The sequence below is a fragment of the Aspergillus brasiliensis genome (assembly GCF_001889945.1).
Source record: "Aspergillus brasiliensis CBS 101740 unplaced genomic scaffold ASPBRscaffold_18, whole genome shotgun sequence".
Taxonomy (NCBI): Eukaryota; Fungi; Ascomycota; class Eurotiomycetes; order Eurotiales; family Aspergillaceae; genus Aspergillus; species Aspergillus brasiliensis.
The window spans coordinates 73,162-99,641 of NW_027137459.1; the positions used below are offsets into that span (position 1 = coordinate 73,162).

Genomic DNA, 26,480 nt, shown 5'->3' on the forward strand with positions numbered 1-26,480 from the left:
TCCGATATACTCCCGCCCCCAATATATATGCTTGTATCCCTAGTGTCCTCCCACTGCACCGTTGCCCACCGCCTTAACACTTGTTGACTTTGCGACGTGCTCTCCGCTACCCCTGATTCCGCCGCCACTACTACTATCAGAACATCTGCAGCCATGGCATCCACCTCCGGGGTAGGGTCGTATTCGAACCCTCTGAAGAAATTTAAGTATGTCCCCACCTGCAGCATACCTTCCGGCTTACCTTATTGTGCGACTAATTGGATTGCAGGCTGGTCTTCTTGGGCGAACAGAGTGGTATGGATATCTCCTGCGACAAATCCCCAACCATTGGCGCCACCCGATCTCTGACATCTGCCCTACAGTTGGAAAAACCTCTCTGATCACACGGTTCATGTACGATTCATTCGACAACACGTACCAAGCTACCATTGGAATCGATTTCCTGTCAAAGGTATATACTACGCCTCGTCGACTGCTTCCCCTGCATTAGCAGGCCCTCACCGAGCCATTTTTACCGGTCTCGTGGTGCTCAATACGCTCGCGCTGCTGCAGGAAGCTAATTCGCGTCGCTCGTCTTAGACTATGTACTTGGAAGACAGAACTGTTCGCCTCCAACTTTGGGACACCGCCGGTCAAGAACGATTCCGATCTCTGATTCCGTCCTACATCCGTGACTCCAGTGTCGCTGTGGTGGTTTACGATATTTCGAATGCCAAGTCTTTCCAGAACACGCGCAAATGGATCGACGACGTACGTGGGGAACGTGGTAACGATGTGATCATCGTCCTGGTGGGCAACAAGACCGATCTAAACGACAAGCGCGAGGTCACGACGGCGCAGGGTGAAGAGGAGGCCAAGAAGAACGGCTTGATGTTCATTGAGACCAGTGCTAAAGTTGGTCACAATGTGAAGCAGCTTTTCAGGAGAATTGCGCAAGCCCTACCGGGCATGGAGGGCGAAGCCAACCGGGGAGACAACCAGAGTCCGTTCCCCTTTCCCCACCTTTGGCTAAAGTTACACGGGATGAGAACTAATGACTTCCACAGTGATCGATGTCAACATCACCCCGAAAGAGACCACGACCAACGACGGATGCGCCTGTTAGATGTTGTACTTTTTAATTCGTTCTTCCCCGGCCCTACACCCTGCTTGCGATCCCTCTCTATCTGTGCCTGAATCTCAATGATGAGGCTTGAGATTGTCTATAATGCTCTTCATTTTTTTAAGATGTACATTTTTTTTCTTCCTTTATGTTCCAGGTGAATAGCGTGTTTAGATCAAGCTTGAGCTTTTCTTTTTCTTTTGAATGCGTCTTCATTCGCGTTTCTTGAAACCTTACCTTGAAATCCGACTTTTGACGGGAGACCCAGGCGTTCGGCTTGTGCATTGACATCATATTGCATTTCCTCGCGGTTTCCCGACTTTTGTACTGTTTTCCTGTCTGTGTCGCTCGCTCCGAAGGCATCTTGAATGATAATGATGATGCTACTGCTGCGGTTTGTTAGAAATACCACTACTTCAGATGGTGTTCATGTTGCAATGGCCGAGTCATGGGTGGCATAAGCTGTGATGGGATCGGTTGATGGCTCTACCAAGTGCTGCGGTTCTCGTCGTATGATCAACGGAGTGTGCCGATTAAGTTATCCTGCCAACCGCTCATCCCGGCGATCTAGCTAGTCTTGTCGGAGAAAAATCAACATAAAGTGAAGAACCTTTTCAGATCAGCCCCTGAAAGGGAATGAATGCAATGCAAAATGGTGGGTTCGATAGTAAGCAGGCCACCAGGCAGTAGGATTGGTCGTACTCGTATAATGGCTTGGCAAGCACCGGTCCAGCAGAGTATGTACGTACGACATGGCCAGTCTAGTACCTCCTAGTCGGCCGGGGATCCATCCAAACGGGGGCGAAAGAAAGTTGGGTAGTAGCATCATGGCCACCATCGCACAAAGCATAGTTTGATCCTCATGTAGGATCCTTTGGGATAGTATCGACATGATAATCAGTATAACAAGGGTAGTAACTATGTAACTAGCTTTCATGCGCTGTTGCTACAGAGAAAAACAACGTCATGCGCAGCGCATGGGCGGTGACCACAGGGTCTGTTGCAAGCAGCAGAGCAAGAAAAGGGCATCGATCGGCGAGCGGATCGCCCGGAAAATCGTGCCCCTGTGAAACCCGCAATTGGGCGCCGCCAGCGTCACTTAAACACGCCCGTCTGCGTTTCTCTTCCCTTTCACTTCTCGGTCTCCCGCCAGCCCTTCCATTCCTTTTCCTCTTTCTGTCGCTCCCTTCCTTCCACCACCACCACCACCCCAAATTCAAAACCCCCCTCTACATAACATTCCCTCAGCTTTGATATCTCTCCCTCCGCGATATCAATCATGGGTTTATCAACCCGTCTCCTCCGCATCCCGCGGCCAGAGGTATGTTCCAAAAATACAAACCCCCGGCGTTTAAGTGAAGAAAAAAAGAGGCTGGGTACCAGACCCTGTTTGGACCCCGTTGCCCGGTCGCGCGCTGAGATGAGGCTAACCATCGCATCCCGGCTTTCCGGTGACCTCAACACAGACCTTCCTCTATGTTATGAGCCTCCAAACAGGAGCTTCTTTGATCACCCTCTCCTTACTCCTCAACAAAATCAGCGGACTCTATGGCTTGCTCGCCCTGTTGACCGGTTACCACCTCTCTCCGGTGCAGCTGTCCATGTATATTTACTCCCTCCTCGCACTCGGCCTGGCAACGCTGCTCTTCCCGCACATCCGGAAACAAACGCCGCTTCAATGTCTAGCGCTCGCTTGGCTCTATGTCTTCGACAGCTTGATCAATGCCGCTTACACTGCAGCTTTCGGTGTAACCTGGTTCCTGGTCGTCTCCCAACATTACGACAACGGCAACGCCTCGGGACCGGGAGGTGAGACCATCGCCCAGACCGCTGGCTTCACCAGTCCCAAGTACGACACCACCAAAACAGAGAGCGGTCACTACGCAAGGAGGCCGGATGCTCTGGGGAACGCCGTGGCGCAGCCCGAAAGCTTCCAGAGCATCCTTTTCATTTGCTGCCTCTGGGTTATTCGCGCCTACTTCGTTTTCGTCATGCTCGCTTTTGCTCGTCAGGCCCTCCGCCTCTATGTCGCCGTGCCTCGCCACACTCAGCTCCCGACCCACAGTCGTAATACTTCCATTGCCAGCGTCGCCAGTGTTGCGGACATTGACCGCGAACCTTTCTCCCCATACAGCCCTGATGGCCAAGGGTGGCAGGGAAAGCTCGGACGCATCATGATCAGCATCGGTCGCAACTACTGGCTCGGCGAGGATGAGGAAGGCGGAAACTGGATGGCCACCCTTGGCCGCCGTTTCCGGGCTCGCGCTGAAGACACCGAACTCCCCGGTCCCCTCGAGCGGGAGAGAAGACGTCGCTCGGGAACCGGCCCTCCTCAACCCTCCCAGTCCGCCTTCCAAGCTGTAGCCTTGCAACAACCGATTTATGAACAGGTGTCGGGAGCGAACGGGAAGATGCACGGCTGGACCGAGAACAGGTAGATCTGCGATCGTCTTACATCGGATTATCATCTGAGGATCCTCGGTCTATGACCCGGTAATTACTTTTCAAAACAACTAAGGGACTCGAGGGTGCATTTTGGCGGACAGGATCTGTGACCGTCTGCCGTACCTCACAGAAGGACAGACTGAGAGCTTTGTTCTTGCTGACAATGCCACACTCTACTGTGGAGAGGCTCACAAGTCTGTAGCCCCCCTCCCTCTGTGCCCACCCACGTTGCGTGGTTTTCCTTTCAACCCTGTTATTATATATGCCGAAATGATCTACATACACTGTTTATGAATTGGGACAATGGAGGACATAGGGGGAACAAGGGGGCGCCTTGTCGCGCTTCTGCAGCCTTGGCTTGTGCAGCGGTGGTGTCATGTCGAACCCATCCATCGGAACTCGTCGCACGCGCCCGAGAGATGCGGGCTACCAAGAGGCACCATGGCTGGAAGGATGAACATATATTGGGCTTTCGAGGAATGGTTGTTGTCATGGCCGACTTGGACTTGGCGTCTGGGACCTGTATATTTGTATCGACATAGGGATGGTTCGTTTGAGGCGTTATCTTGTTTTCAGGGTACATTTTTGTCGCATCATGCTAGGGATTGTGCATATATTTTCTTGCCTCATCATACGTGGGCTCCCGAGAACAGCGTCATATACATTATGTGCAGGATATAGATACCCCTCGCCAATCTCAATTTGTCAGCTTTTCACTGTCAATAAATCATATGATATCAGATGGTCGTGTGCTGTATAGTATATTAGCTATCTTAAGTAGTTAGTGCCAGGTCCGAGTTATCTCCGATGCTGTCTCGCCCGAGAAAATGTGATGTCAGTTGCAATGGGTGTCTAGTGCGAATCCCAGCAAAGCCCGCGAGAAATCCCGATGTAGATTGAACCGATGCATGATGGTACGGACTACTACTAATACATCTGAAGTACTACATTGAAAAGTAACTTAGAAGTACTAGCACTGATGTATTGATATAGAGGTTCAACTGTGGATATATATCCGACACAGTTGCCATGAAGCAGGGTAAAATTAATACTACTAATAGTAGATGAAGGCACCAGTATGTATAACTGTAGCATTCTTTATCTAATTATTAGCGATACGAAAACAATGTGATACAATGAGATTCACTTGTCTATGTGAATCACTCTGATGTTGTAGTACTAGCAAGTAACTAGTTCCCCGTGCTTTGAAATCCGCCGGCATTCAGAGCAAAAGCCGATAACTGCCTGAAGCACGAGGCATCCATGGGGGTGACGTGCTCGCGGGCCAGTCACGAGGCCCCCGCACTTGTCCCCATCGGGCATGTTTGCCAGACCGACCAGCGGCTGTTTGCATCGATGTCGTGATCGCAATCCAATCAGCGTCGGGCTAATCCAACCCCGATGGCGGAGGAGGGCCCCAAAAGTCTATGAGGAAGCAGAACCATTGCTCGTTGCTAGACGGGGTTTTGTAGAAAAAATTAGGGAAAGACGGGCTGAGTGTGAAACTAAAAATTCCCCTGGTCTTTAGCTGGAGTCATTTCTTCTTCTCCTCTCTTTTCTTCTTCCCCTTCTCCTTAACCCCCATCATCCTCATCTCTTGACCTCGAATTGAGTGGGGAGTCACCGTATGCGGTGATATCCATTTCTCTCTCTCTCTCTGCCATCCCACTTCCTGCGCATTTCGCCGCGCAGCCAGCAATTGTCAATATGGCGTCCGTTTCGACTGCAGGTGAAGCAGGTATGGTGTTTCTCTGGTTCTTCTGTTTATATCATTGGATCCCTGGCTTTTCTAGGAATGATCTCTTGTATGATCTGAATGCTAATTGATCTTCTGATGCTCATAGTGGCGAGAGTCGCCTACTTGGCCAGCGATGTCGTTCTCTCCGTTCAACCGTCATTGCAGGCCGATTCTTGGTTCTCCAAGACTCTTAAGACCCTGAAGGCCAGCAATGCTCGTAGCATTCTGCCTCGTGGTGTCACTGACGTGAGTCTCACTGATTTTCGCATAATTGGACTGTAGGAGGGCAACTCTAACGATCCCCGCAGGTGGTGGCTGTTCGCTATAATGAAGATCCCCTCCTCTCCGCTTTCCACCCTCTGCAGACAGGAAACACTGTGTCTGTCGTGACCACCTCCTCCACCTTGCTCTCCTCTATCCCTCACCTCTACCGCTTGGCGAACACTCCTGTCGTCATCCACGTCGCTCTGGAGCCATACCCATTCCCAGACTACTCCGTGATCAGCTCGATCAGGCAATGCGGGTTCACCTTCTTGCATTCCGAGACCCTCCAGGAGGCGCAGGATATTGCCATCACCGCTCATGCGTTGGCCCGCAAGTCCGGCAAGGGTGTCATCCACTTCTTCGACCCTGCCAACTCCGCTCGCGATGATGCTATTGCCGAGGAAGATGCCGAGGTTCTTCGGTCCGTTCTCAACTTGGGCGGAAGCACTGTGACACATACGTCTGGCCTGGGTGCCCAGACGCTCTACGCTGATTCTGGACGGGTCGCCACGGTCACTGAGGATGTGGACAGCGCCGCCCGCCAGGCCGAGGGTTCTTCCACCCCTGCTCAGGGCACTCAGACTCCTCCCAATGTCAGTGTTGACACTTCGTCTGTTGGCTCTTCTCAGAGAGACAGCAGTGTCGATAGCCGTGCGACTAGCTCCGCTGCCACAACGATCGATGCCTCGGCCACTCGGCCAGTCAGTGCCACAGACATCTTTGAATGGACTTCTCAAATATGGAACGTGTTGTCGCAGACCACTGGACGCAATTACCGCGCAATCGAGTACACCGGTCCCTCCGATGCCAAGTCGGCCATCTTCGTCTTTGGTTCGACTGGCGTGTTCGTGGACGTTCTGGGCAAGGAGGAGGCTTCCGGTGAGCTTGGAAATGTTGGCTTGATCACTGCGCGGTTGTACCGCCCCTGGGTTGGCGGACAGATCGTTGAATCTATCCCGAGCTCGATTGAGAAGATCGCCGTGCTGGAGCAGGTGCGCAAGACTACGAAATGGGGACCCGCGTTCATGGACCTTCTTTCCAGTCTGTCCCCGGCTGCTGGTCGGGCCACCCCCAAGATCGTGGGATACAGACTGGGATACGTTGAGCCCTCCACTGCTGTCCAGGCCCTTCGTGGTATTGTGCAGAACCTGAGCTCTCCCTCCCCTATTCAGAACCTCGAGATCGGAACCTCGAAGGTCCCTTCCAGTGAGACTGCCCTCGAGCAGCCCCATGTTGAGAACGCCTACCTGAAGATTCTCAACCAGCTCTTCGGTGAACGCCTGCACATTGCCAACCAACTGGGCTCGAAGCATGCCGGGGTTTCCTCCACCATCGCTGCCAGCCCTGAATACGGATTCGGTGCGCTGACCGCCAGGCTGGAGCACCGCCAGCGTTTTATTCGTGAAGTCGAAGAAGCATCCAAGTCCACCAGCTTCGCTACCGATGTCCCCAGGTCATGGCTCTCCAAATGGGCCCTCAGTGCTACAGATGCCTCCAAGGCCAACAAGCTGGCACCCGATGTTATTGCCCGCCTCTCCACCGACGGTTCTCAGCTTGCCAGACAGCTCTTGCAATCCAAGAAGCTGTTCTACGATGAGTCTTTGTGGCTCATTGGCTCTGACGCCTGGGCTTATGATCTCGGCAACTCCGGTGTTCACCACGTCCTTGCCTCCGGAGCCAACGTCAACATGCTCGTCATTGATTCGCAGCCTTACTCCGAGCGCACCGCCGCGGACCCCACTCGCAGAAAGAAGGACATCGGTCTGTATGCCATGAACTTTGGCAACGCCTATGTTGCATCCGTCGCCGTGTACGGCTCGTACACCCAGGTTCTCCAGGCTATGGCTGAAGCCGAGCAGTTCAAGGGTCCCTCCGTTGTTGTTGCTTACCTTCCCTACAACCAGGAGAACGACTCTGCCTTGACTGTGCTCCAGGAGACCAAGAAGGCCGTTGACCTTGGTTACTGGCCGCTGTACCGCTGGAACCCTGGCAACGATGAGAACGGTGAACCCAAGTTCTCTCTGGACTCGGACCGTATCAGGCGCGAACTGGAAGAGTTCCTTCGGAGGGACAACCAGCTTACCCAGCTCATGAACCGTCACCCCAAGTACTCGCCCGTGCTTTCAGAGTCCTACGGAACTGAGGTCCGCTCTCTTCAGAAGCGCCAGGCCAAGGATTCTTACGAGAAGCTCCTTGAGGGTCTCTTCGGTGCTCCTCTGACCATTCTCTTCGCCTCTGACAACGGCAACGCCGCCACTCTGGCGAAGCGTCTCGGCAACCGCGGTCGTGCCAGAGGCTTGAAGACCATGGTCATGGCAATGGATGACTATCCCCTCGATGACCTTGCCACCGAAGAGAACGTGGTTTTCATCTCCAGTACTGCCGGTCAGGGTGAATTCCCCCAGAATGGCCGTGGCCTGTGGGAGTTCGTGAAGAACACCGGTGACTTGGATTTGTCTTCCATCAACTACTCCGTTTTCGGTCTTGGTGACAGCCACTACTGGCCGCGCAAGGAAGACAGAATCTACTACAACAAGCCTGCCAAGGACCTGGATGCCCGTGTCGCCTTCCTTGGTGGACGCAAGCTGACCGACATTGGTCTCGGTGATGACCAAGATCCCGATGCCTTCCAGACCGGCTACTCCGAGTGGGAGCCTCGTCTCTGGCAGGCTCTGGGTGTGGACAAGGTCGAGGGTCTGGCGGACGAGCCTCCGCCGTTGACCAACGAGGATATCAAGATCCAGTCCAACTACCTGCGTGGTACGATCGCCGAGGGACTGCTGGATGAGTCCACTGGTGCTATCTCCGCCAGTGACCAGCAGCTCACCAAGTTCCACGGTACCTACATGCAGGATGATCGTGATGTCCGTGATGAGCGCAAGGCCCAGGGTCTTGAGCCTGCCTACAGCTTCATGATTCGTTGTCGACTGCCCGGTGGTGTGGCCACTCCCCTTCAGTGGCTTCAGATGGATGCTATCAGTAGCTCTCACGGTAACGAGACCATGAAGTTGACTACTCGACAGACCTTCCAGTTCCACGGTGTCATCAAGCGCAACCTTCGTGGCGCCATGCGTGCTATCAACAAGGCGCTCATGACTACCATCGCTGCTTGCGGTGATGTCAACCGTAACGTCATGTGCAGTTCCCTCCCTGAGCTTTCTTACTTCCACCGCGAGACGCACGCCGTCGCCCAGAAGATCAGTGATCACTTGCTTCCCTCTACCACGGCCTACCACGAGATCTGGTTGAAGGATGACGACGACAAGAAGGTCCAGGTTGCCGGCGATGCTGTTGTTGACCACGAGCCGCTCTACGGTCCCACTTACCTTCCTCGTAAATTCAAGATCACCATTGCCATCCCTCCCCACAACGACACCGATGTCTACGCTCATGATATTGGTCTGATCGCCATCAAGGGCGCCGATGGACACCTGGAAGGTTTCAACATCACTGCCGGTGGTGGTATGGGTGCTACTCACAACAACAAGAAGACCTATCCTCAAACGGGACGCATGTTTGGTTACGTCCCTGCTGACCAGGCTCACATTGTCTGTGAGAAGATCATGCTGGTTCAGCGTGACCACGGTGACCGCAAGAACCGCAAGCACGCTCGTCTAAAGTACACCATCGACGACATGGGCGTGGCTGCCTACAAGGAGAAGGTCGAGGCCCTTCTTCCCGAGGGCCTGCGCTTTGCCGAGCCCCGCCCCTTCAAGTTCGTTTCGAACGTCGATACCTTCGGCTGGCTGAAGGACGAGAAGGGTCTCAACCACTTCACGTTCTTCATCGAGAACGGACGTATTGAGGACACCGCTGACTTTAAGATGCGGACTGGTCTGCGTGAGCTCGCCAAGCTCGACAAGGGCGAGTTCCGTCTCACCGGTAACCAGCACTTGATCCTGTCCAACATTGAGGATGCAGACCTTCCCGCCATCAAGGAGCTGATGGCTCAGTACAAGCTTGACAACACCTCCTTCAGCGGTCTGCGTCTCTCTTCGTCTGCCTGCGTTGCTTTCCCCACCTGTGGTCTTGCCATGGCTGAGTCCGAGCGTTACCTGCCGGTCCTGATCTCCAAGCTGGAGTCCACTCTTGAGGAGGTCGGCTTGGCCAGCGACAGCATTGTCATGCGTATGACTGGTTGCCCCAACGGCTGTGCCAGACCTTGGCTGGCTGAAGTTGCTTTCGTTGGTAAGGCCTACGGTGCGTACAACATGTACCTCGGTGGTGGCTACCACGGCCAGCGTCTGAACAAGCTCTACCGCTCTTCGATCAAGGAGGATGAGATCCTCGAGATCATGAAGGGTCTTCTCAAGCGGTACTCCCAGGAGCGCAACACTGATGGCGAGACCCCTGAGAGATTCGGAGACTGGTGTATCCGTGCGGGTGTCATCAAGGCGACGACCGACGGACAGAACTTCCACGAAGGAGTATGTTGAACCTTTCTTCTATTAGATTTGAACCACATGACTAACAACTGCCACAGGTTGCTGAAGATGATGAGGACGAGGAGTAGACGCTGGAGATATCCCAAAAATAATGCCTTTGGATAGTGGGCATCTATGTGCTACTGTTATACATCAAGAAGTTTCATGAATTTCACGACGATACAGCTGTTCTGTACATACTGTTGATGACCAAATTATTGTCGCATCTGCATTCATAGCTGTGATTGTAAAATGTACCCTTTCTATTTGTTCTATTTAGTACATACATAGCAGCACATATACCAGTAATCATCTACGCCATCCGCTGCTCATTTCCTCATAGATCTACCTCCCAAAGAAGAAGGCGGTGTAACACCAGCGATTCTGCAAGCGGGCAGCTTATCAAACCACCTCCGCCTCCGATAAAGCAAAGAAAAAGTTGCCAAAGAAAAAAACCGACACCCCGCAAAGCGCACAGCCATTGCCGGGTCTACTCCAATATATCATACCTCAAATTCTCCAGACAATCACCTAGAGCCGACAACCCATGAATACACCCTTATAATCGAACACCCGATCCCCAATCTACTCGCCATGGACCCCTCCGACGACCCCATCATCGCCTCCTACGACATCTGCCTCACCGACTCCGAAATCTCGCGCTACGTCCTCCAATACCTCGACCGACCCACAGGATCCGCCTACGACGACCGCCACGGCCAAAAACCCACCTCCTTCCGGCTGAAACCCAAGACGGGACTCGTGGAGGTCGACGTCCCCATTAACACGCGGGTGAATTACGACGTCAGCAAGGGATTGCGGTACGGTGATGCATTGAAAAAGAGTCGGAGTGCGCGCGAAGGCGGCGCGTTTGGTATGGCGGGTGGGTTTAGTTCCGGTGGTGCTGGCGGAGCGCCAGCGGCGAAGGTGAAGATGGAGGATGCGGCAGCGGCGGCGGCGGATGCGAAAAACGAGACGGCGTCGTTGATGAGGGTGCAGACGCTGGGTGGGAGAATTAAGTCTCCGGAGGATGGGGATCCGGTTTATATGTTGGCAGCTTTTAGGGGGGGTGAGTTATCCAGTCTTTCTTGTTCATGATTTGTTGGAGATTGGGGATAGGGCTAATTAAGGTTTCTGTCGGGATAGATAAGTTGCATCTTTCGCCTGTTTCGGCTGTTGTGCAGTTACACCCGCAGCTTCATCATTTGGATGCCTTGGATGAGATGCCGACAAAGGGCAAGGGCAAGGCTAGGAAGGAAGGTGATGAGGATCGTCCCGGCGAGAGCGAAGCTAGGGCTATTGATGTGAAGATCAAGGCCGCGGAGGATGGCGAGGCGGCGCAGGTTGCGGGCAATCTGGATCTTTTGAAGAAGATGCAGGATGAGAAGTGGAAGGAATATGAGTGGGTTGATGCTGAGGTGAGTGTTATACTATACTACTTAGGAGGAATGCTGGCTAACGTGTGGATGTTTTTTGCTTCAGACTGAGGAATCGTGGCAATTGTACGAAAACTACATGATGCACCAGGATGTGGACAGTCTACCACAGTTGCAGTCGGCGATTGATAGTGAAAGTTATCTGGATACGATGAGTGCGCCCCGGATTGATCCTGCACGACCGGAGATGACGGGTTGGGCTATGAAACAGAACCGGATGAAGCAGCGGGAAGCACAGCAGTCTGCTGAGGGGACAACAGAAGGGTGATGGTTGAAATATACTGTATGCATAATTACGAATGCTGAATGACTAGCACATGAGCGTATACATAGTAGTAGAGGCAGTAGGCAGTACCTCACGGCTAAGTTTGCGTAGTGGAGAATAGACTTTAGGGGTCGAACAACTATATTTCTCAAGACTTAGAAGAAATTTGGCAAAGCATGCAGTTCCTGAACAGTTCACAAGTAAACCACGCCGTACTTTGTGCGGCTACTTTAACTTACTCAACATATGTTACTAATTTTTTTTTTGAGATACTCTATATCATCAGCTGCTATTAAAGATTAGAATTATAGAACTAATACAGTTTTACGAGCATGAGCTGTGCGATTACTGTGCGATCTAGACTAGGCGCTGTCACGACAGCTTCCCTGCTAGTGTATTGTTTGACCTTATCTCCGACTCTGTCCTTACTCCCTAGCTCCTCCTCATGCTTACCGGACTGCCTTGAGCTTCCCCATTACTCTAGTTAACCAACTAATATACTCTCCTCCGTGTCTGCTACCATGGAACACTTCCAACATACCGCCCACATCGGAACCCACTCCTTGAGCTACGCATTGCGAGGTATACCTCGGCAGCCCGGCGCTCCGCTTGTGGTGGTTCTTACCGGGATCACCAGCAGCGCGCTAGAATGGAGCGCGGTGTGTCGACATCTCGAGAACGAGGCACCAGTGCTGCTGTATGAGCGCACCGGCTACGGTCAGAGCGAAGCATGCCCTACCGTCGAGCCGGACTCACTGACCATCGTGGATGAGCTGTCTCGTCTACTTGCCGCCGCGGCCCTGCCACCCCCATACCTCGTGGTCGGTCATTCCTGGGGCGGCATTCTCGCGCGGGAGTTTCTTGCTGCCCGCGGGCCCGAGGCGATCTGCGGGATGGTGTTGGTGGATGCCGTACAGGAGCGAATGCTCTTCGAGACATGGCCTGATCCCTGTATCGCAGCCGTCACGGCGGGACTGGATTATATGGAAGTCGTCGGGCTGAGCCGCGATCATCGACTCACAGAGGCCGAGTGGGCAGAGCTGATGGCGGAGGAAGCTAGCCGACACCACACGCAACAGGCCATCCGCGAGCTGCCCTATTTCCAGGTCAGTCGCGGCGTCCTAGCCAAGAAACAGCAACTCCTCCCGGGGCGAGATCTCCTCGCCGGCCAGCCGCTGAGTGTGCTCCGGGGCAATTCGCATCGGGACCAGGAGCGCATGTACCATCGGGGCGTGGCGCAAGGGTTGGGGACGGAAGACGAGCGAACGGCCTTTCGTCACTACCTGGAGCGCTGGGATGCTAGTGAGGAGGCCTTTCAGCGCGAACTGCTCAATCTGTCAAGTAACGTGCGATTTTCCACCACGATGCAAAGTGGCCATAATATTCAGATCACAGAGCCGGAACGCGTCGCTGATGAGATACGCTGGGTCCTACGGAGGATTTCGTCCGTTGCCAGATAATCACCTCTTCCACCAAGGCGAGGGTCAAAAGACATGGAAAGCCGCAGGAACCAATGTAATCTTGTAACCAGTCTCCCAGGTTCAAGTAGACGTACTATGTTGGCCCTCTGCATCCCATATAAATTTAGTTTCATATTCATCTATCTCAGGCCCATAGGCCTCTTCTATTTGCCATCGAGATGATCGCTGCTGGACGAAATCCATAGAAAATACAGATAGAACCTCCAGCCAATGAGCACATGGAAAAAAGACCGGCGATCTTCCAGAACATCACGTGCCACTCACGTGCCTTATCGCTCAATCGGGCGGTGGACCAATTTTCATTTCCGTCCGCCGAAGTCTCCGTCTCGACTGGAGATCCCATTCGCAGTTTCTCGCCTTCACGCCTTTTTCTCTTTTCACCTCCTCCCCATCCTCCCCATCCTCCCTTTTCTTTCTCTCATTTTTGTTCCCTTCCTCGGTCGTTGAAGGGCTGCAGGACGGCTTGTCAGATTGGATAGATGTGCACCATCTGATAGGTTCTTAGTCTGGGTCTTTTGCATCCATCCTGCATCTATTCCGAATTTCCTTCTCTTCTATAGCTTTAGACGCCCTGTTTTGTTTCTGCATCTAATCATCTCCCTTCTTTATAATTGCAAATAATCAGCGATATACCTCTAATTGTTCATCATCGCGTCTGGCGGTGTTCGTGTATCATGTTGTCCCGAGTTGCTCTTCAGAAAAATGCCTTCGCTCGTCTGCGCCTTGCAAAGGGGCGCTCGGTGTTGCCTTCGCCTGCAACACTGAGACTTCATTCTCATTCGAGTCGACCCTCCGCTTTTACAAACACAGCTACGAACGCTCCTCAGGAGCGTCCTCGCCGGCCCTCTTTCCAGTCGAGTCGAAGCCTCGCCACTGCCGCCGACCAGTCTGCTATCGACCAAGGGTCTTATGGATCTTTCGAAACCCCCGCGTATAACCCCGAGCAGTACTTCGACCACCAATTGTCCTCGTTCTTCTCTCCCCTCGCCCATGAATTCGATCCCTCGTCTCTGGTCATCGTCGATGATGCCCTACAAACGAAACCCAAGGTGTTGCGGAGAGTGAAGGGGCTTGGTGGTGATGAAGAAGAAATGCTGGCAAACTTCGACCTGTCCTTGAGACTTCACCGCTATGATCGTGCTGCCATTCTCCTGTCCCGACTTAGAGGATGCTACCCGCCTGCGTCTCCGAAGTACCTGGCCCTTCACAATCGCTACCTTGAGGGGATGGTCTCGCAGATGATCTTGACAAGGCAGCACAACCTTGTCTTGCCGATGCAGAAGTTCTTCGAAGTCGACCTGCCGGCTTCTGGTGTGGTTCCCGACGCGACGACCTATGCAGTCATGATTCGGATGGCGCTGCGTATGTTCCACGGTACCAAACGCGATCGAGCAGTCCGCAGATACTGGGAATTTGCCAAGAACGCATCTCTCGAGGAGGAAGTCTTGGCTGCTCCTGTTCTCTCCGAACTGGAAGTTGGCGAGCTATCAGAGGTTTGTTCCCTTTCCCTTCTCTGCATCTGAACATATGTGCTGATAATAATGCTCGAATAGATCTGTTCCTCTGATATACAGCGCGTTTCAATGGGTAGCTTGGATAACAACGCTGTCACCGAAGATCCCCTCGCGGATGCAGCCGATTTGCCGGAGGTCAAAGCCGTCGAACAGAAAGGTCTCGGTCTTTCTTCCCTGAGAGAATCTCTTTCGCTTTTCAACGGTGCTTCCAAAGTAGCCGCTCCCGCAGAAGGCGAATACGCAGAGGCGGAGTCCCGAGAAATGTACAACCTTTCCAGGCAAAAACAGCTGGAAGCCAATTCTATCCAGGCGGCCTTGAACCGGTGGAGACAACAAACCATCGACCGACAGAAGGCCGGCCTCAACACCACTGGAAGTGAGAAGCGCTTGGGCAGTATCATCAGCCAATGGCACACCGATCTAGTGTCCAGAATCGAGGCGGAACTCAAACTCGTCGAACAATCGGAGGCAAAGCCCCCTCGGACGTTGGAGGATACCGAGCGTTGTGAATACGGGGTCTTCCTGCGGTGTGTTGACTCGGACAAGCTGGCCGCGCTCACCATCCTGAGCGTTTTGTCTTCTTTTGGCCGGGGAGGTATGGATTCAGGGCTGAAGCTCGCCTCGATCGCTACTGGAATCGGCTCCGAACTTCATGACGAGTTCCTCGCTGAACTCACACTCAAGAAAGAATCCACAGCTGATGCCGCACGGTTGAAAGCCGTCAAGCAAACCCTTTCGATCCGCAAGCAAAAAGACGGTCGGGCAAAGTGGCACACCATTGTCCGGAATCTGGAGCAGGATGACCCTGCCGTTGCTTGGTCAGCTCGAGTGAAGGCCAAAGTGGGTGCTGCCTTGATGAGTTTCCTTTTCGAAGTCGCCAAGGCTCCTGTGAAAATCGACAACCCGGAAACGAAGAAGCCTGAGATCTCCATGCAGCCCGCATTTCAGCATGCTTATCAAATCAACTGGGGCAGACGTGCCGGTTTTATTCATCTGCACCCCGAGATTGTCAAGATCGTCACCAAAGAGCCCACGTCTGATCTCTTGGGTCGCCATTTGCCTATGTTGAGCAAGCCTAGGCCGTGGAAGGGTGTTTCCGATGGTGGATATCATGTTTACAAGAGCAACCTGATCCGCACGACCCCCGGTGAAACATTGCAACCCGCCTATGTCAAGGCGGCGCTGGAGAACAATGGACTCGAGCAAATCCGCCAGGGACTGGATATTCTTGGCAACACCGGATGGGTTATCAACGAAGACGTTTTCAAGGTTATGCTCGAGGCTTGGAACTCTGGAGACCCTGTCGCCGATCTCGCCCCGTTGGAGCCCGACTTGCCTCACCCCCCTAAACCATCGCCGGAGGAGGGCTACGAAGCGGAAAAGAAGTGGGACAACGACATGCGTGAGATTGAGAACCGCAGAGCCGGTTTCCACTCCCAGCGTTGTTTCCAGAACTTCCAGATGGAGGTGGCTCGGGCGTACAGGAACGAGACATTCTATCTGCCTCATAACTTGGATTTCCGTGGACGTGCGTATCCTCTCCCACCTTATCTCAACCAGATGGGTGCAGACAATGCAAGAGGTCTGCTTCTGTTTAGCCAAGCCAAGCCGCTTGGGGAGAGTGGACTGAGGTGGCTGAAAGTGCAGATTGCAAACTTGTCTGGATTCGACAAGGCCAGCCTCTCCGAACGAGAGAAGTTCACCATGGATCATCTGGACGATGTGCTTGACTCTGCCAACAACGGTCTCCATGGCCGGCGTTGGTGGCTGAAAGCCGACGATCCGTGGCAGTGCTTGGCTGCATGCTGTGAGTTGAGGAACGCGCTCCAGCATCCGGATCCCACGCAATTCGCGTCACGCCTGCCCGTCCATCAGGATGGCTCCTGTAACGGATTGCAGCACTATGCTGCACTGGGTGGTGATAAGATCGGCGCTCAGCAAGTCAACCTTGAACCATCCGACCGCCCATCTGATGTGTATACTGGTGTCGCCGAATTCGTCAAAGAAGCCGTTGCTCGTGAAGCCGCGCAGGGCCATAGCGTGGCCAAGTACTTGGACGGCAAGATCACCAGAAAGGTGGTGAAGCAAACCGTCATGACAAACGTGTACGGTGTGACCTTCATGGGCGCCATGAAGCAGGTTCGCAAGCAGCTTATCGATCACTATCCCGAACTCTCCCAGGACCAGAAACACCAGGGAGCCATCTACATTGCACGGAAAGTCTTCGAGGCGTTGGGTACCATGTTCAACGGTGCCCACGACATCCAGTACTGGCTGGGTGACTGCGCCAGTCGTATCACACAGTCGCTGGCTCCGGAGCAGATTGAACAAATTGCCAAGGAGGCCATGAGCCCGGAGGATGCGAAGCAGATGGAAGATCCCACGAAGAAGTTCCGGTCTACGGTTATTTGGACCACTCCCCTTGGCTTGCCTGTCGTCCAGCCCTACCGGGTGCGCAAGGCCCGCCGTATCTACACTACACTCCAGGATCTGAGCATTGTTGACGGCAGCTCGGGCGATGTTGTCTCTAAGCGCAAGCAGCTGCAAGCCTTCCCTCCCAACTTCATTCATTCCCTCGACGCCACCCACATGATGCTGTCGGCGATCGCATGCCACCGCGCCGGGCTTCAGTTCTCCGCCGTCCACGACTCTTTCTGGACCCACGCCTGTGACATCGACTCGATGAACCAGCTGCTCCGCGAGGCGTTCGTGCGCATGCACTCGGACGATGTGGTCAAGCGATTGGCTGCGGAGTTCGAAGTCCGGTACAGCAAGAACCTTTTCCTCGCCAAGGTGGACGCCAGCAGTGCCTTGGGACAGAAGATCAAGGCCCTGCGGAAGGGATCGAAGGCATCTCAGAAGGCCATGAAGGTGCAGGAGCTGCTCGAGGAGCACAAGCGACAGAAGCTCTTGCGGGCGGAGGACCCGGAGCTCCAGGCGCAGGGACGCGCGATGGTGACCCCGGCCAGCATTTTCGAGCAATTCGGCAGCGACGAGGATTTGGCGATCGCCAGTTCTCTGGGAGAGACGGCGGTCGGGCACGTGCCGGAAGACCTGGCGGCTGCGGAGCGCAAGATCTCTGGGATGGAGGCCGACCCGACGGATCCCGCCATCGAGACCCTGTTCCAGGGCTTCGACAATGTCCTCGGGGCAAAAGCGGATGCCCACGAGGAGATGCCTGCGGAAGAGTCGGCACCGAGCAAGCGCAAGCAGGCCAAGAAGTCGTATGTGCATATTTGGCTCCCGTTGCGGTTCCGTGCCGTCCCGACCAAGGGTACTTGGGACGTGACGCGGATCCGCGACAGCAAGTACTTCTTCTGTTAGATGGCGGGTACGCCCTGGCAACGCTCGGGCGCATTTTGCCTAGGCTGGGGTCAGTTCGCGCGGGCCACGGCTGTCTCTGCTGATGGCGGTCTGGCACGGAGCGTGCTCAGGGTGGGACCGTGTCCTGTCCTGTCCTGCTCCTTCTCCGGATGTTCATCACCTCTTGTACATTTATTAACCTTCTGGTGGTCTCATCCTGTGGTGTAAAAGTCGACCCAGTTGGGATCTTTTCTCTTTTCTCATTTTTTTAATACTGTTCTGGTTGTTTCTAGCATGGTTCTACTGCATGGGTTTGGGATGCATGAATGAACGTGTACAGTCTTGATCATGTCTTTGATATGTTTGTGTTGGCATAAAATGGGACCGGTGTATATATTAGGGATGGAAGTCTATTGATCACAATTGTATATAATGAAATGCATTACAGTGGATGTGACCTTGTGAGCAGCGTAAAACCTCCCATTGGGCACGGCAGGCAGCGTGAGAGTCGGAGATAAGCTGACGTGCAGGCCGTCGAATTTAATTGCCTTTATTAATTGGGAGCGAACCCTTGCATGGACCGAAAGTTTGGAGGGAGTTTCAGTACTAACTAATTTGTTGAGTGCGGAGAGCCACCTGCGAGTTGCTTGCCTGCTGTTCGCTTCTCTGTCTTGCCCACCCCCTCTCTCTCCATCTCTCCGAGCAGCCTTGTCATTGGCGCATAGACAGCATAGCCCATGAAATCGTGCAGGAGAGTTGTTCAGCGAGTCTGGTGGCCAACGATGGCATTGGCATTGACCTGACGATCCGGAGGCAGCCCCGGGTTGGTGGCCTGTCCGTTTGGTGCTTCCCCGCCTTTTTTCCCCTTGCAATTCTGCATCCCCAAATCCTTCTTTTTGGTTAGACTTTGCCTCGCCAGGCAGTGTCTTTTCTCTTCCCCTTCCCCCTCCTCCCTCATCAGCATCTCTCAAACAGTATGCCTCAAGGTCTACTATACCAACTGCATTTCTGGTTCAGTGTCTGATGGTCTGACCCGACCGTGGTGTCTGTGGTGAGCGAGAGAATAACTTAGCTAGCAGCCAGTCAGCCAAGTGCTTCTCGTGGGTTCTTCACCTTCCCCGGACCTGCCCACCGAACTAAAGCCACCTTCTCCCCAACTGGTTAGTTGCTCGTGCCTCAATTAGTTGGTCCGGCCCTGGTCGCTTCTCCGGCTGACAGTCTCCTCTTCTGCTGCCTTTTAGTGATTAGGTCCCTGTTTTTTAGTCCGTGTCTTAGTTGCCCCGCAGATTGAAATCGGCAATGCCGTGGAGTTGATCGTTCCGTGGTTTCCTTGCGACCGGCTCTTCTGCTTCATCGTCTTTTCCTCCTGCCCTTCTGCTGGTCTCGAATCGTCTTGCTCGCTCGTCAGGGATCTGTCGCTCCAGAGTCGCCTTAATCTCCTCTCCCGCTAGCGTAGTGCCCTTTCACGCTTGGGGCCTTACGGCCCTTCCATTCGCCAGCGGTCTGAATACCTCACGTCCCCGTCCCCCGACCACCGGGGTCTTCCATGACCCGCTGGGTTGATTGTTCCGCCCGGTGAGCATGTCAACCTCTTCGATTCCTCAATTCACCAGTCCTTTCTCTCCTTTCTCGTCCGGATCGCAGTCGACTGGGATGGCGCCGTCTCAGACTGTCGGGTTGGATACGCTCGCCGAGGGCTCGCAGTACGTTTTGGAACAATTACAGCTGTCGCGAGACGGTGCGGAAACTGGCGCCGGCGATGGCGCGACCTCCACTTCCCTGAGAAATACCATGTCGCATACGAAAGATCAATCACTTTTTGACGATGAGAAGAACCAGAGCGCTGGCTCGGGCTTCAAGAACGCTCCACAACGAGATCCCCTCGCCGAGGCTCGCTCTGCCATTCGCAAAAACTCGTCTTCGGCTCCCGTCCGCCGCCGCATCAGCCGTGCGTGTGACCAGTGTAACCAACTCCGAACAAAATGCGACGGGCAGCATCCGTGCGCCCATTGCCTTGGTAGGCTTCCGCTCTTTCTCCCGATGCTGGCGACGAGGGGGGACGCTTGACTGACGCTTGTTCTGCAGAATTCGGACTGACCTGCGAGTATGCGCGAGAACGCAAAAAACGTGGGAAAGCGTCGAAGAAGGACCTGGCGGCGGCAGCAGCGGCGGCCACGCAAGGGTCGAATGGTCATTCCGGACACGCAAACGCGTCGCTGATGGGCGAGCGAACGTCTCCAGATGATCGTCCAGCGCAAGATGTCAATGGCAGGTACGACTCGGCCTTTGAGAGCCACCACCTCAGCTCGCAGCCATCGCATATGCAGCATGCGAACACTGCAGGTATATCTGGCCTGCACGAATCTCATACGGCGCCGTCGCATTCACAGCCGTCTCTAGGGACGACCATCGATGCGATGCATCTGAGCCATTTCAATACACTCAACGATTCCGGTCGCCCTGCGATGTCCATGTCCGATCTTCGTTCGCTACCACCGTCCGTCTTGCCACCGCAAGGATTGAGCTCCGGATACAACGCAAACGCATTTTCCTTGGTGAATCCGCAGGAGCCGGGCTCACCAGCTAACCAGTTTCGATTGGGAAGCTCAGCGGAAAACCCAACCGCACCGTTCCTCGGTCTCTCGCCTCCCGGGCAATCGCCTGGGTGGCTGCCTTTGCCCTCGCCATCTCCTGCCAACTTTCCTTCTTTCAGCTTGCAACCGTTTTCCAGCACTTTACGATACCCTGTTTTGCAGCCGGTTCTGCCACACATCGCCTCCATCATTCCGCAGTCGCTAGCGTGTGACCTTCTGGATGTTTATTTCACGAGCTCCTCCTCTTCCCACCTGTCTCCCTTGTCTCCGTACGTGGTGGGCTATATCTTCCGCAAACAGTCGTTCCTCCACCCGACGAAACCCCGAATATGCAGCCCCGGTCTCCTCGCGAGTATGCTCTGGGTAGCCGCACAGACGAGTGAAGCTGCGTTCCTTACCTCGCCGCCCTCGGCCCGGGGCCGCGTATGCCAGAAACTGCTCGAATTGACCATTGGTTTGCTCCGACCGTTGGTCCATGGGCCTGCCACCGGAGAAGCGTCGCCCAACTATGCGGCGAACATGGTCATTAATGGCGTCGCTCTGGGCGGATTCGGGGTTTCCATGGATCAGCTAGGCGCGCAAAGTAGCGCAACCGGCGCCGTGGATGATGTGGCTACCTATGTGCATCTTGCGACGGTAGTGTCCGCCAGCGAGTACAAGGCGGCCAGCATGCGCTGGTGGACTGCGGCATGGTCTCTGGCGCGCGAGTTGAAGCTCGGCCGTGAGCTGCCGCCTAATGTGTCTCACGCACGGCAAGATGGAGAGCGAGATGGGGATGGCGAGGCGGACATGTCGAAACGACATCCTCCAACCCTCATTACGTCGCTGGGACAAGGACCGGGAAGCAATGGCGTCAATGTAACCGAAGAGGAGCGGGAGGAGCGCCGACGCCTGTGGTGGCTCTTATATGCGACCGATCGGCACCTGGCGCTGTGCTACAACCGGCCCCTCACGCTGTTGGACAAGGAGTGTGGCGGGCTGCTGCAGCCGATGAATGATGATCTGTGGCAGGTCGGCGACTTTGCAGCCGCTGCCTATCGCCAGGTCGGACCGCCCGTCGAGTGCACAGGTCACAGCATGTATGGCTACTTCTTACCGCTGATGACGATCCTCGGAGGGATCGTCGATCTGCATCATGCGGAAAACCATCCGCGCTTTGGCCTGGCGTTCCGCAATAGTCCGGAATGGGAGCGGCAGGTGCTGGACGTTACGCGGCAGCTGGACACGTACGGGCGCAGCTTGAAGGAGTTTGAAGCCCGCTACACCAGCAGCTTGCCTCTCGGGGCCACGGATAATGAACCGGCTGTCGAAAGCTCGCATTTGGACCACACGAGTCCTTCGGGGCGCTCCAGTAGCACCGTGGGATCGCGGGTGAGCGAGTCCATCGTACACACGAAGATGGTGGTCGCCTACGGGACGCATATCATGCATGTCCTGCATATCTTACTCGCGGGGAAATGGGATCCGGTGAATCTGTTGGAAGACCATGATCTGTGGATCTCGTCGGAGTCGTTTGTTTCCGCCATGAGCCATGCGGTCGGCGCGGCGGAAGCAGCGGCCGAAATCCTGGAGTTCGACCCGGATCTCAGCTTCATGCCCTTTTTCTTCGGGATTTACCTGCTCCAAGGTAGCTTCTTGCTGCTACTGGCGGCCGACAAGCTGCAGGGCGATGCCAGTCCCAGCGTCGTACGGGCCTGCGAGACGATTGTGCGGGCGCATGAGGCGTGCGTTGTGACCTTGAACACGGAGTACCAGGTATGTCCCTTGTTGTTTGAATCATTGCTCGATCTTGTATACTAATGCTGTGTAGAGGACATTCCGCAAGGTCATGCGATCGGCGCTAGCGCAGGTGCGAGGGCGCATCCCGGAGGACTTTGGGGAGCAGCAGCAGCGCCGGCGCGAAGTGCTTGCACTGTACCGCTGGAGCGGCGACGGCAGTGGACTCGCACTGTAGCTTGCCCTTCGGTAACTACGGCTGACGATGAATGTGATTTATGGCGGTGCATTGACCGGTCAATGGCTTTACATTCTTATCTGATACCTACTTTTGGATTCCTATCTCACTCCGGGCTTATGCTGGCTTCATTGTCAAGAGGGGTGATATGGCGAATGGAGATATGCTTACTTCGTGTTGATATGGATTCGTACATATACTTTGCTGATATGTGGATATTTGTGGCATTGTACACTATGCGTGATACTTGGATACCTGGTCAATCTAATGTTTTACATTCATTTGTTGTTGCAACAGCCGAGGTATGACGCCACGGCTGAGATAAGCGATAACGATAAGCATCTCTCCAGTCTCCATCAACCAAACCATCGTACAACAACCACCTCAACCATCCAACCACCGCAATGACAATAGTATAGTAACCCCTAAACATGGCCTCATTAACACGCTCCCTCCCCCTCCTCCGATCCAAACCCCCTGCATTCAACCCTAAAATATATAGATATACATCGAAACGCCACCTCGGCATCCCCCCCGCCTACCTCCTCGACGACTACATCCCGCGCTACCAACTCCTGTCCTCCATCGACGCCTCCAAAAAGCGATCCTTAGCCTACGCCCACCTGCAGAACTGCAACCTCTGCCCGCGCCGCTGCGGCATCAACCGATTCCATGAGACCGGCATGTGCCTGATCGGCGCCGAAACCGCCAAAGTGAATACCATCGCCCCGCATCGCGGCGAGGAACCCTGCATCCAGGGGTTTCATGGCTCCGGGAGCGTGTTCTTCTCCGGGTGTAATATGCGGTGTGTGTTTTGTCAGAATCATGTACCTCCCCCTGCCCCCCCAGATATAAGATGAGTTCGTTAGGTTGGGTGTGTATATTGATAATAGGGGGATATAGGACATCGCACACAAAAAAGCCGGGCACGATCTCACACCCACCGAGCTAGCAGAATGGTACATGAAGCTCCAAACAGTTGGACACGTGCATAACATTAATCTGGTGACGCCCGAACACGTCGTCCCACAAGTCGTGCTCTCGATCCTCGATGCAAGAGATATGGGATTGAAGATCCCAATCGTATACAACACCTCCAGCTTCGATTCCCTCGACTCTCTTCGTCTATTAGATGGACTGGTAGATATCTACCTTCCCGACTTCAAAGTCTGGAAGGGGAGTACCGCGAAGCGACTTCTTAAAGCGGAGGATTACGTCGAGACGGCCAAGGAGAGCATCAAGGAGATGCATCGACAGGTTGGAGATTTGAGTTTCACGTCCGATGGGATTGCCAAGAAGGGGGTGTTGTTGAGACATTTGGTGATGCCCGGGTTGGAGGATGAAGGGAGGGAGATTGTGAGATGGTTGGCGGAGAATGTTTCGAGGGATTTGTATGTGCATGTTATGGAGCAGTATAGGCCGGATGCGTATGTTGGGAGGAAAAGGAGGGGAAGGGGTGCAGATGGGGAGGGAGATGGGGAGGTCAGGTATAAGGAGATTAATCGGGCTGTCAGGGAGGAGGAATGGAGTGGTGTTAGAGAGGCAGCGGTGCAGGCTGGTTTGTGGAGGTTTTGTGAGGTTAATGAGATGGGGGGGTTCCATTTATGAGTTTAGGAGTAGTATACAATAGCCACATATGTATAATGAGCTTTACTGACTCTTTTCGAAAAGCCGAATAATGCAGAGCTTTGAAAGCCTTCTAGTATTGTAGCCCCAAAGTAAGTAGTAGGCCGGAGTCCCGAAACTCTATACTACCAACTGCTACAAGTTATATCACCATGATCTCGCTACCAGAACAGATTACCAGTTGAACTTCTCAATATAATGCTGCACCACCAAGCTCCATCCATCCAGCTGAACACATACTACCAACAGCATCATCAAAATGTCCACTACCCACTCCCTCCAATCTTCCACCACCCTAGCCCTAACAACCCAATACCCACCACGTCCATATCGTGGAATCCAAGACTGCAAACGAGCCGTCCTATCCCTCTACGACCACCTCTACCCTCACCCAGACAACACCACAAGCCAATACCTCTCCTACAACAATATCACCCCAGCCTCGTTCCACTCCCTCCGGCGATTCCGCCATCGCCTAGAAAGACACGTCCGATTCACCTACTTCCCGGATATCTCCACCGTCCTCATCAAAGTCCAAACACCCATGACAAGAAAAATCTGGCTCATTCTCAATCAAGATACTAATGTCAGTCTGAACATCATGGGAGTCGATCTTGATGAGCGCGAGGAACCCTTCAATCCTGTTATATACATCGCAACGGCGGTGGCTTCAGGGTCTCAGAAGGAAGCAGATTCCGCTCATAAGAACGGGCTATTGAGATCCACCGATGAGATGAATTGGCCTAATTGGGTTATCGAAAGTGGACTATCAGAATCACTGCCTCGACTGCATCAAGATGTGAATTGGTGGATTGGGTGTTCTGGGGGACAGGTACTGTTGGTTTTGGTATTCGTGGTGTCGAGTGGTGAGAGGACGCTTACGGTGGAGAAGTACTTTCCACAGCAGCTTAGGCAAAGTGGTGGTCCAGTTACGAGGGCCAGGGCTGCTGAAGGGAGGATGCCGCGGCTTGTTTCGAGGACTGTTGTTGATTTGAAGGTAAATCCACCTGCTGTGGAGGGACCGCCGGTGGTTCTTGAATTCGAGAGAATGATTGGAAGACAGCCTGTTGGACCGCATGAGCATGATGTCATGTTTGGGGTTGCGGATCTGATTGAGATAGGCGAGATGGTTTTCTGTGGTATTTCGTAGGTTGTATGGGGTGTGATAGTATGAAAGATGGAACTGGGGGCCTGTATTTAGTGTAGTTCAATGGAATCAGTCAAGGCTATCGTACACTTGACATGCGCATATAAGAGCTATCTGGTATCTGTTTTACTACTGCCACTCATACTCTGTAGTATGCAGCGCTCTCCTCTCAAAGTACGAATCTAAGCCCTAATAGATAGTCACTTCGAGTCAATAAACTTATTCACACTCTTGGTCTATTGCATCTACTAGATTCAATGAGAAGATTCCTCACCAGTAATGTAGAAGGTGTCTTCAATAAAGTATAGCATCCATAGGGAATATAGATAGATGAAGGGAATGGTCCTGTGGAGTAATGCAAGCTCTTCCATTGCATTAACTTTGTCTACTATCTATAAAAGCTTTCTCTTCCACCCCTCCCCCTCCTTCTCTTTCTCTTCCTCTTCATCATACCTTGCAAACCTGGAAAGTCTCTGCCTTCTATATCTGGTATAGACCCCTAGTTTACATTATGATAAACATAACCTAAACAACAGATATCCAGATATTCATATTGATCCTTGATATGCGGCGGCATTATCCAACTTCATACTGCTCGCATATCCAAGTTATCCCCGATCATGCATCATGTTCCCGAAAATCCAGAAACTGGGAGAAAGCTTCCGCCACGGAATAAGGCATACAGCGCCAGAATGTGGACTGAAAGTATCAATATCACTCGAAGATTGGAAAAGCCTTCCAAATGGAGGCATTCACCTACTATGGAAAACCCATTGGAGAGGTGCAATAGCGGCATTCTTGCATATATTGATCGCATTTCACGAGGAGAGCAGAATGGACCTGACCTGACCCCTGTCCCAGCGCAATTCGATGATAAGGAAGGAAACTTCTATGAACTTTACCCTTTATGGTGTATGATTCAGAGTACCCTACCATGCAGCTTAAAGGAACTTCCGGTGAAGACTGAATCAAGTAATCCTACTGATGTATTCTCCCGGAGGAACAGAGAGACTCGATTCCTGGCTTACCAATGCCGCGAATTATCAGTTTCAAGATATCAGACCAGTGGCCAAAAAGGGTCTGAAGGTATGAGACAGCTCATCGATATGAAGAAAGGATTTAAGAAGCGAGGGCTATGATCGAAAAAAAGAAGACCCCCTTGCAATCTGGTTCTGGAGAATCAAGCC

General features: G+C 53.5%; 9 protein-coding genes across 9 annotated transcripts; all 9 read left to right on the plus strand.

The window, feature by feature from the left end:
* Positions 1 to 141: 141 nt before the first annotated feature.
* Positions 142 to 384, plus strand: ASPBRDRAFT_48344 (uncharacterized protein). The gene is made up of 2 exons (XM_067626074.1): positions 142 to 294; positions 363 to 384. The coding sequence occupies exons 1-2, from the start codon at positions 154 to 156 to the stop codon at positions 378 to 380; spliced, it is 159 nt and encodes a 52-aa protein (XP_067474080.1). The 5' UTR covers positions 142 to 153; the 3' UTR covers positions 381 to 384.
* Positions 177 to 1,233, plus strand: ASPBRDRAFT_48345 (Rab6 family protein). Its single transcript, XM_067626075.1, has 3 exons — positions 177 to 206; positions 269 to 982; positions 1,047 to 1,233. The coding sequence occupies exons 2-3, from the start codon at positions 583 to 585 to the stop codon at positions 1,103 to 1,105; spliced, it is 459 nt and encodes a 152-aa protein (XP_067474081.1). The 5' UTR covers positions 177 to 206; positions 269 to 582; the 3' UTR covers positions 1,106 to 1,233.
* Positions 1,234 to 2,186: 953 nt separating this feature from the next.
* On the plus strand, positions 2,187 to 3,916 carry ASPBRDRAFT_48346 (inositol phosphorylceramide synthase regulatory subunit KEI1). Its single transcript, XM_067626076.1, has one exon. The coding sequence runs from the start codon at positions 2,584 to 2,586 to the stop codon at positions 3,538 to 3,540; it is 957 nt and encodes a 318-aa protein (XP_067474082.1). The 5' UTR covers positions 2,187 to 2,583; the 3' UTR covers positions 3,541 to 3,916.
* A 1,063-nt stretch (positions 3,917 to 4,979) lies between these two features.
* Positions 4,980 to 10,293, plus strand: ASPBRDRAFT_78793 (sulfite reductase (NADPH) subunit beta). The gene is made up of 4 exons (XM_067629426.1): positions 4,980 to 5,285; positions 5,392 to 5,531; positions 5,594 to 9,976; positions 10,033 to 10,293. Exons 1-4 carry the CDS (start codon positions 5,255 to 5,257, stop codon positions 10,060 to 10,062), a joined length of 4,584 nt encoding a protein of 1,527 aa, XP_067474083.1. The 5' UTR covers positions 4,980 to 5,254; the 3' UTR covers positions 10,063 to 10,293.
* Positions 10,294 to 10,567: 274 nt separating this feature from the next.
* ASPBRDRAFT_59279 (DNA-directed RNA polymerase) lies at positions 10,568 to 17,993 on the plus strand (the record flags this gene model as incomplete). Its single annotated transcript, XM_067628029.1, has 5 exons — positions 10,568 to 11,042; positions 11,120 to 11,391; positions 11,456 to 11,649; positions 13,940 to 14,648; positions 14,709 to 17,993. 5 exons carry the CDS (start codon positions 10,568 to 10,570, stop codon positions 17,991 to 17,993), a joined length of 4,935 nt encoding a protein of 1,644 aa, XP_067474084.1.
* Positions 17,994 to 19,625: 1,632 nt separating this feature from the next.
* On the plus strand, positions 19,626 to 22,520 carry xlnR (putative C6 transcription factor; the record flags this gene model as incomplete). Its single annotated transcript, XM_067618866.1, has 3 exons — positions 19,626 to 19,989; positions 20,058 to 22,321; positions 22,377 to 22,520. 3 exons carry the CDS (start codon positions 19,626 to 19,628, stop codon positions 22,518 to 22,520), a joined length of 2,772 nt encoding a protein of 923 aa, XP_067474085.1.
* A 42-nt stretch (positions 22,521 to 22,562) lies between these two features.
* ASPBRDRAFT_662185 (putative pyruvate formate lyase activating enzyme) lies at positions 22,563 to 24,128 on the plus strand (the record flags this gene model as incomplete). Its single annotated transcript, XM_067628687.1, has 3 exons — positions 22,563 to 23,347; positions 23,424 to 23,951; positions 24,003 to 24,128. The coding sequence occupies exons 1-3, from the start codon at positions 22,952 to 22,954 to the stop codon at positions 24,126 to 24,128; spliced, it is 1,050 nt and encodes a 349-aa protein (XP_067474086.1). The 5' UTR covers positions 22,563 to 22,951.
* Positions 24,129 to 24,405: 277 nt separating this feature from the next.
* On the plus strand, positions 24,406 to 25,296 carry ASPBRDRAFT_34597 (uncharacterized protein; the record flags this gene model as incomplete). The annotated part of the gene is made up of 1 exon (XM_067623258.1): positions 24,406 to 25,296. One exon carries the CDS (start codon positions 24,406 to 24,408, stop codon positions 25,294 to 25,296), a length of 891 nt encoding a protein of 296 aa, XP_067474087.1.
* A 617-nt stretch (positions 25,297 to 25,913) lies between these two features.
* On the plus strand, positions 25,914 to 26,432 carry ASPBRDRAFT_662191 (uncharacterized protein; the record flags this gene model as incomplete). The annotated part of the gene is made up of 1 exon (XM_067628688.1): positions 25,914 to 26,432. One exon carries the CDS (start codon positions 25,914 to 25,916, stop codon positions 26,430 to 26,432), a length of 519 nt encoding a protein of 172 aa, XP_067474088.1.
* Positions 26,433 to 26,480: the final 48 nt, after the last annotated feature.

Coding starts and splice junctions, on each gene's coding strand:
- ASPBRDRAFT_48345 (XM_067626075.1), top strand. CDS start 583: ATGTACTTGGAAGACAGAACTGTTCGCCTCCAACTTTGGGACACCGCC. Junction 983..1,046: donor CAACCGGGGAGACAACCAGA/GTCCGTTCCCCT, acceptor TGACTTCCACAG/TGATCGATGTCAACATCACC.
- ASPBRDRAFT_48346 (XM_067626076.1), top strand. CDS start 2,584: ATGAGCCTCCAAACAGGAGCTTCTTTGATCACCCTCTCCTTACTCCTC.
- ASPBRDRAFT_48344 (XM_067626074.1), top strand. CDS start 154: ATGGCATCCACCTCCGGGGTAGGGTCGTATTCGAACCCTCTGAAGAAA.
- ASPBRDRAFT_78793 (XM_067629426.1), top strand. CDS start 5,255: ATGGCGTCCGTTTCGACTGCAGGTGAAGCAG. Junction 5,286..5,391: donor TTCGACTGCAGGTGAAGCAG/GTATGGTGTTTC, acceptor TGATGCTCATAG/TGGCGAGAGTCGCCTACTTG. Junction 5,532..5,593: donor TGCCTCGTGGTGTCACTGAC/GTGAGTCTCACT, acceptor CGATCCCCGCAG/GTGGTGGCTGTTCGCTATAA.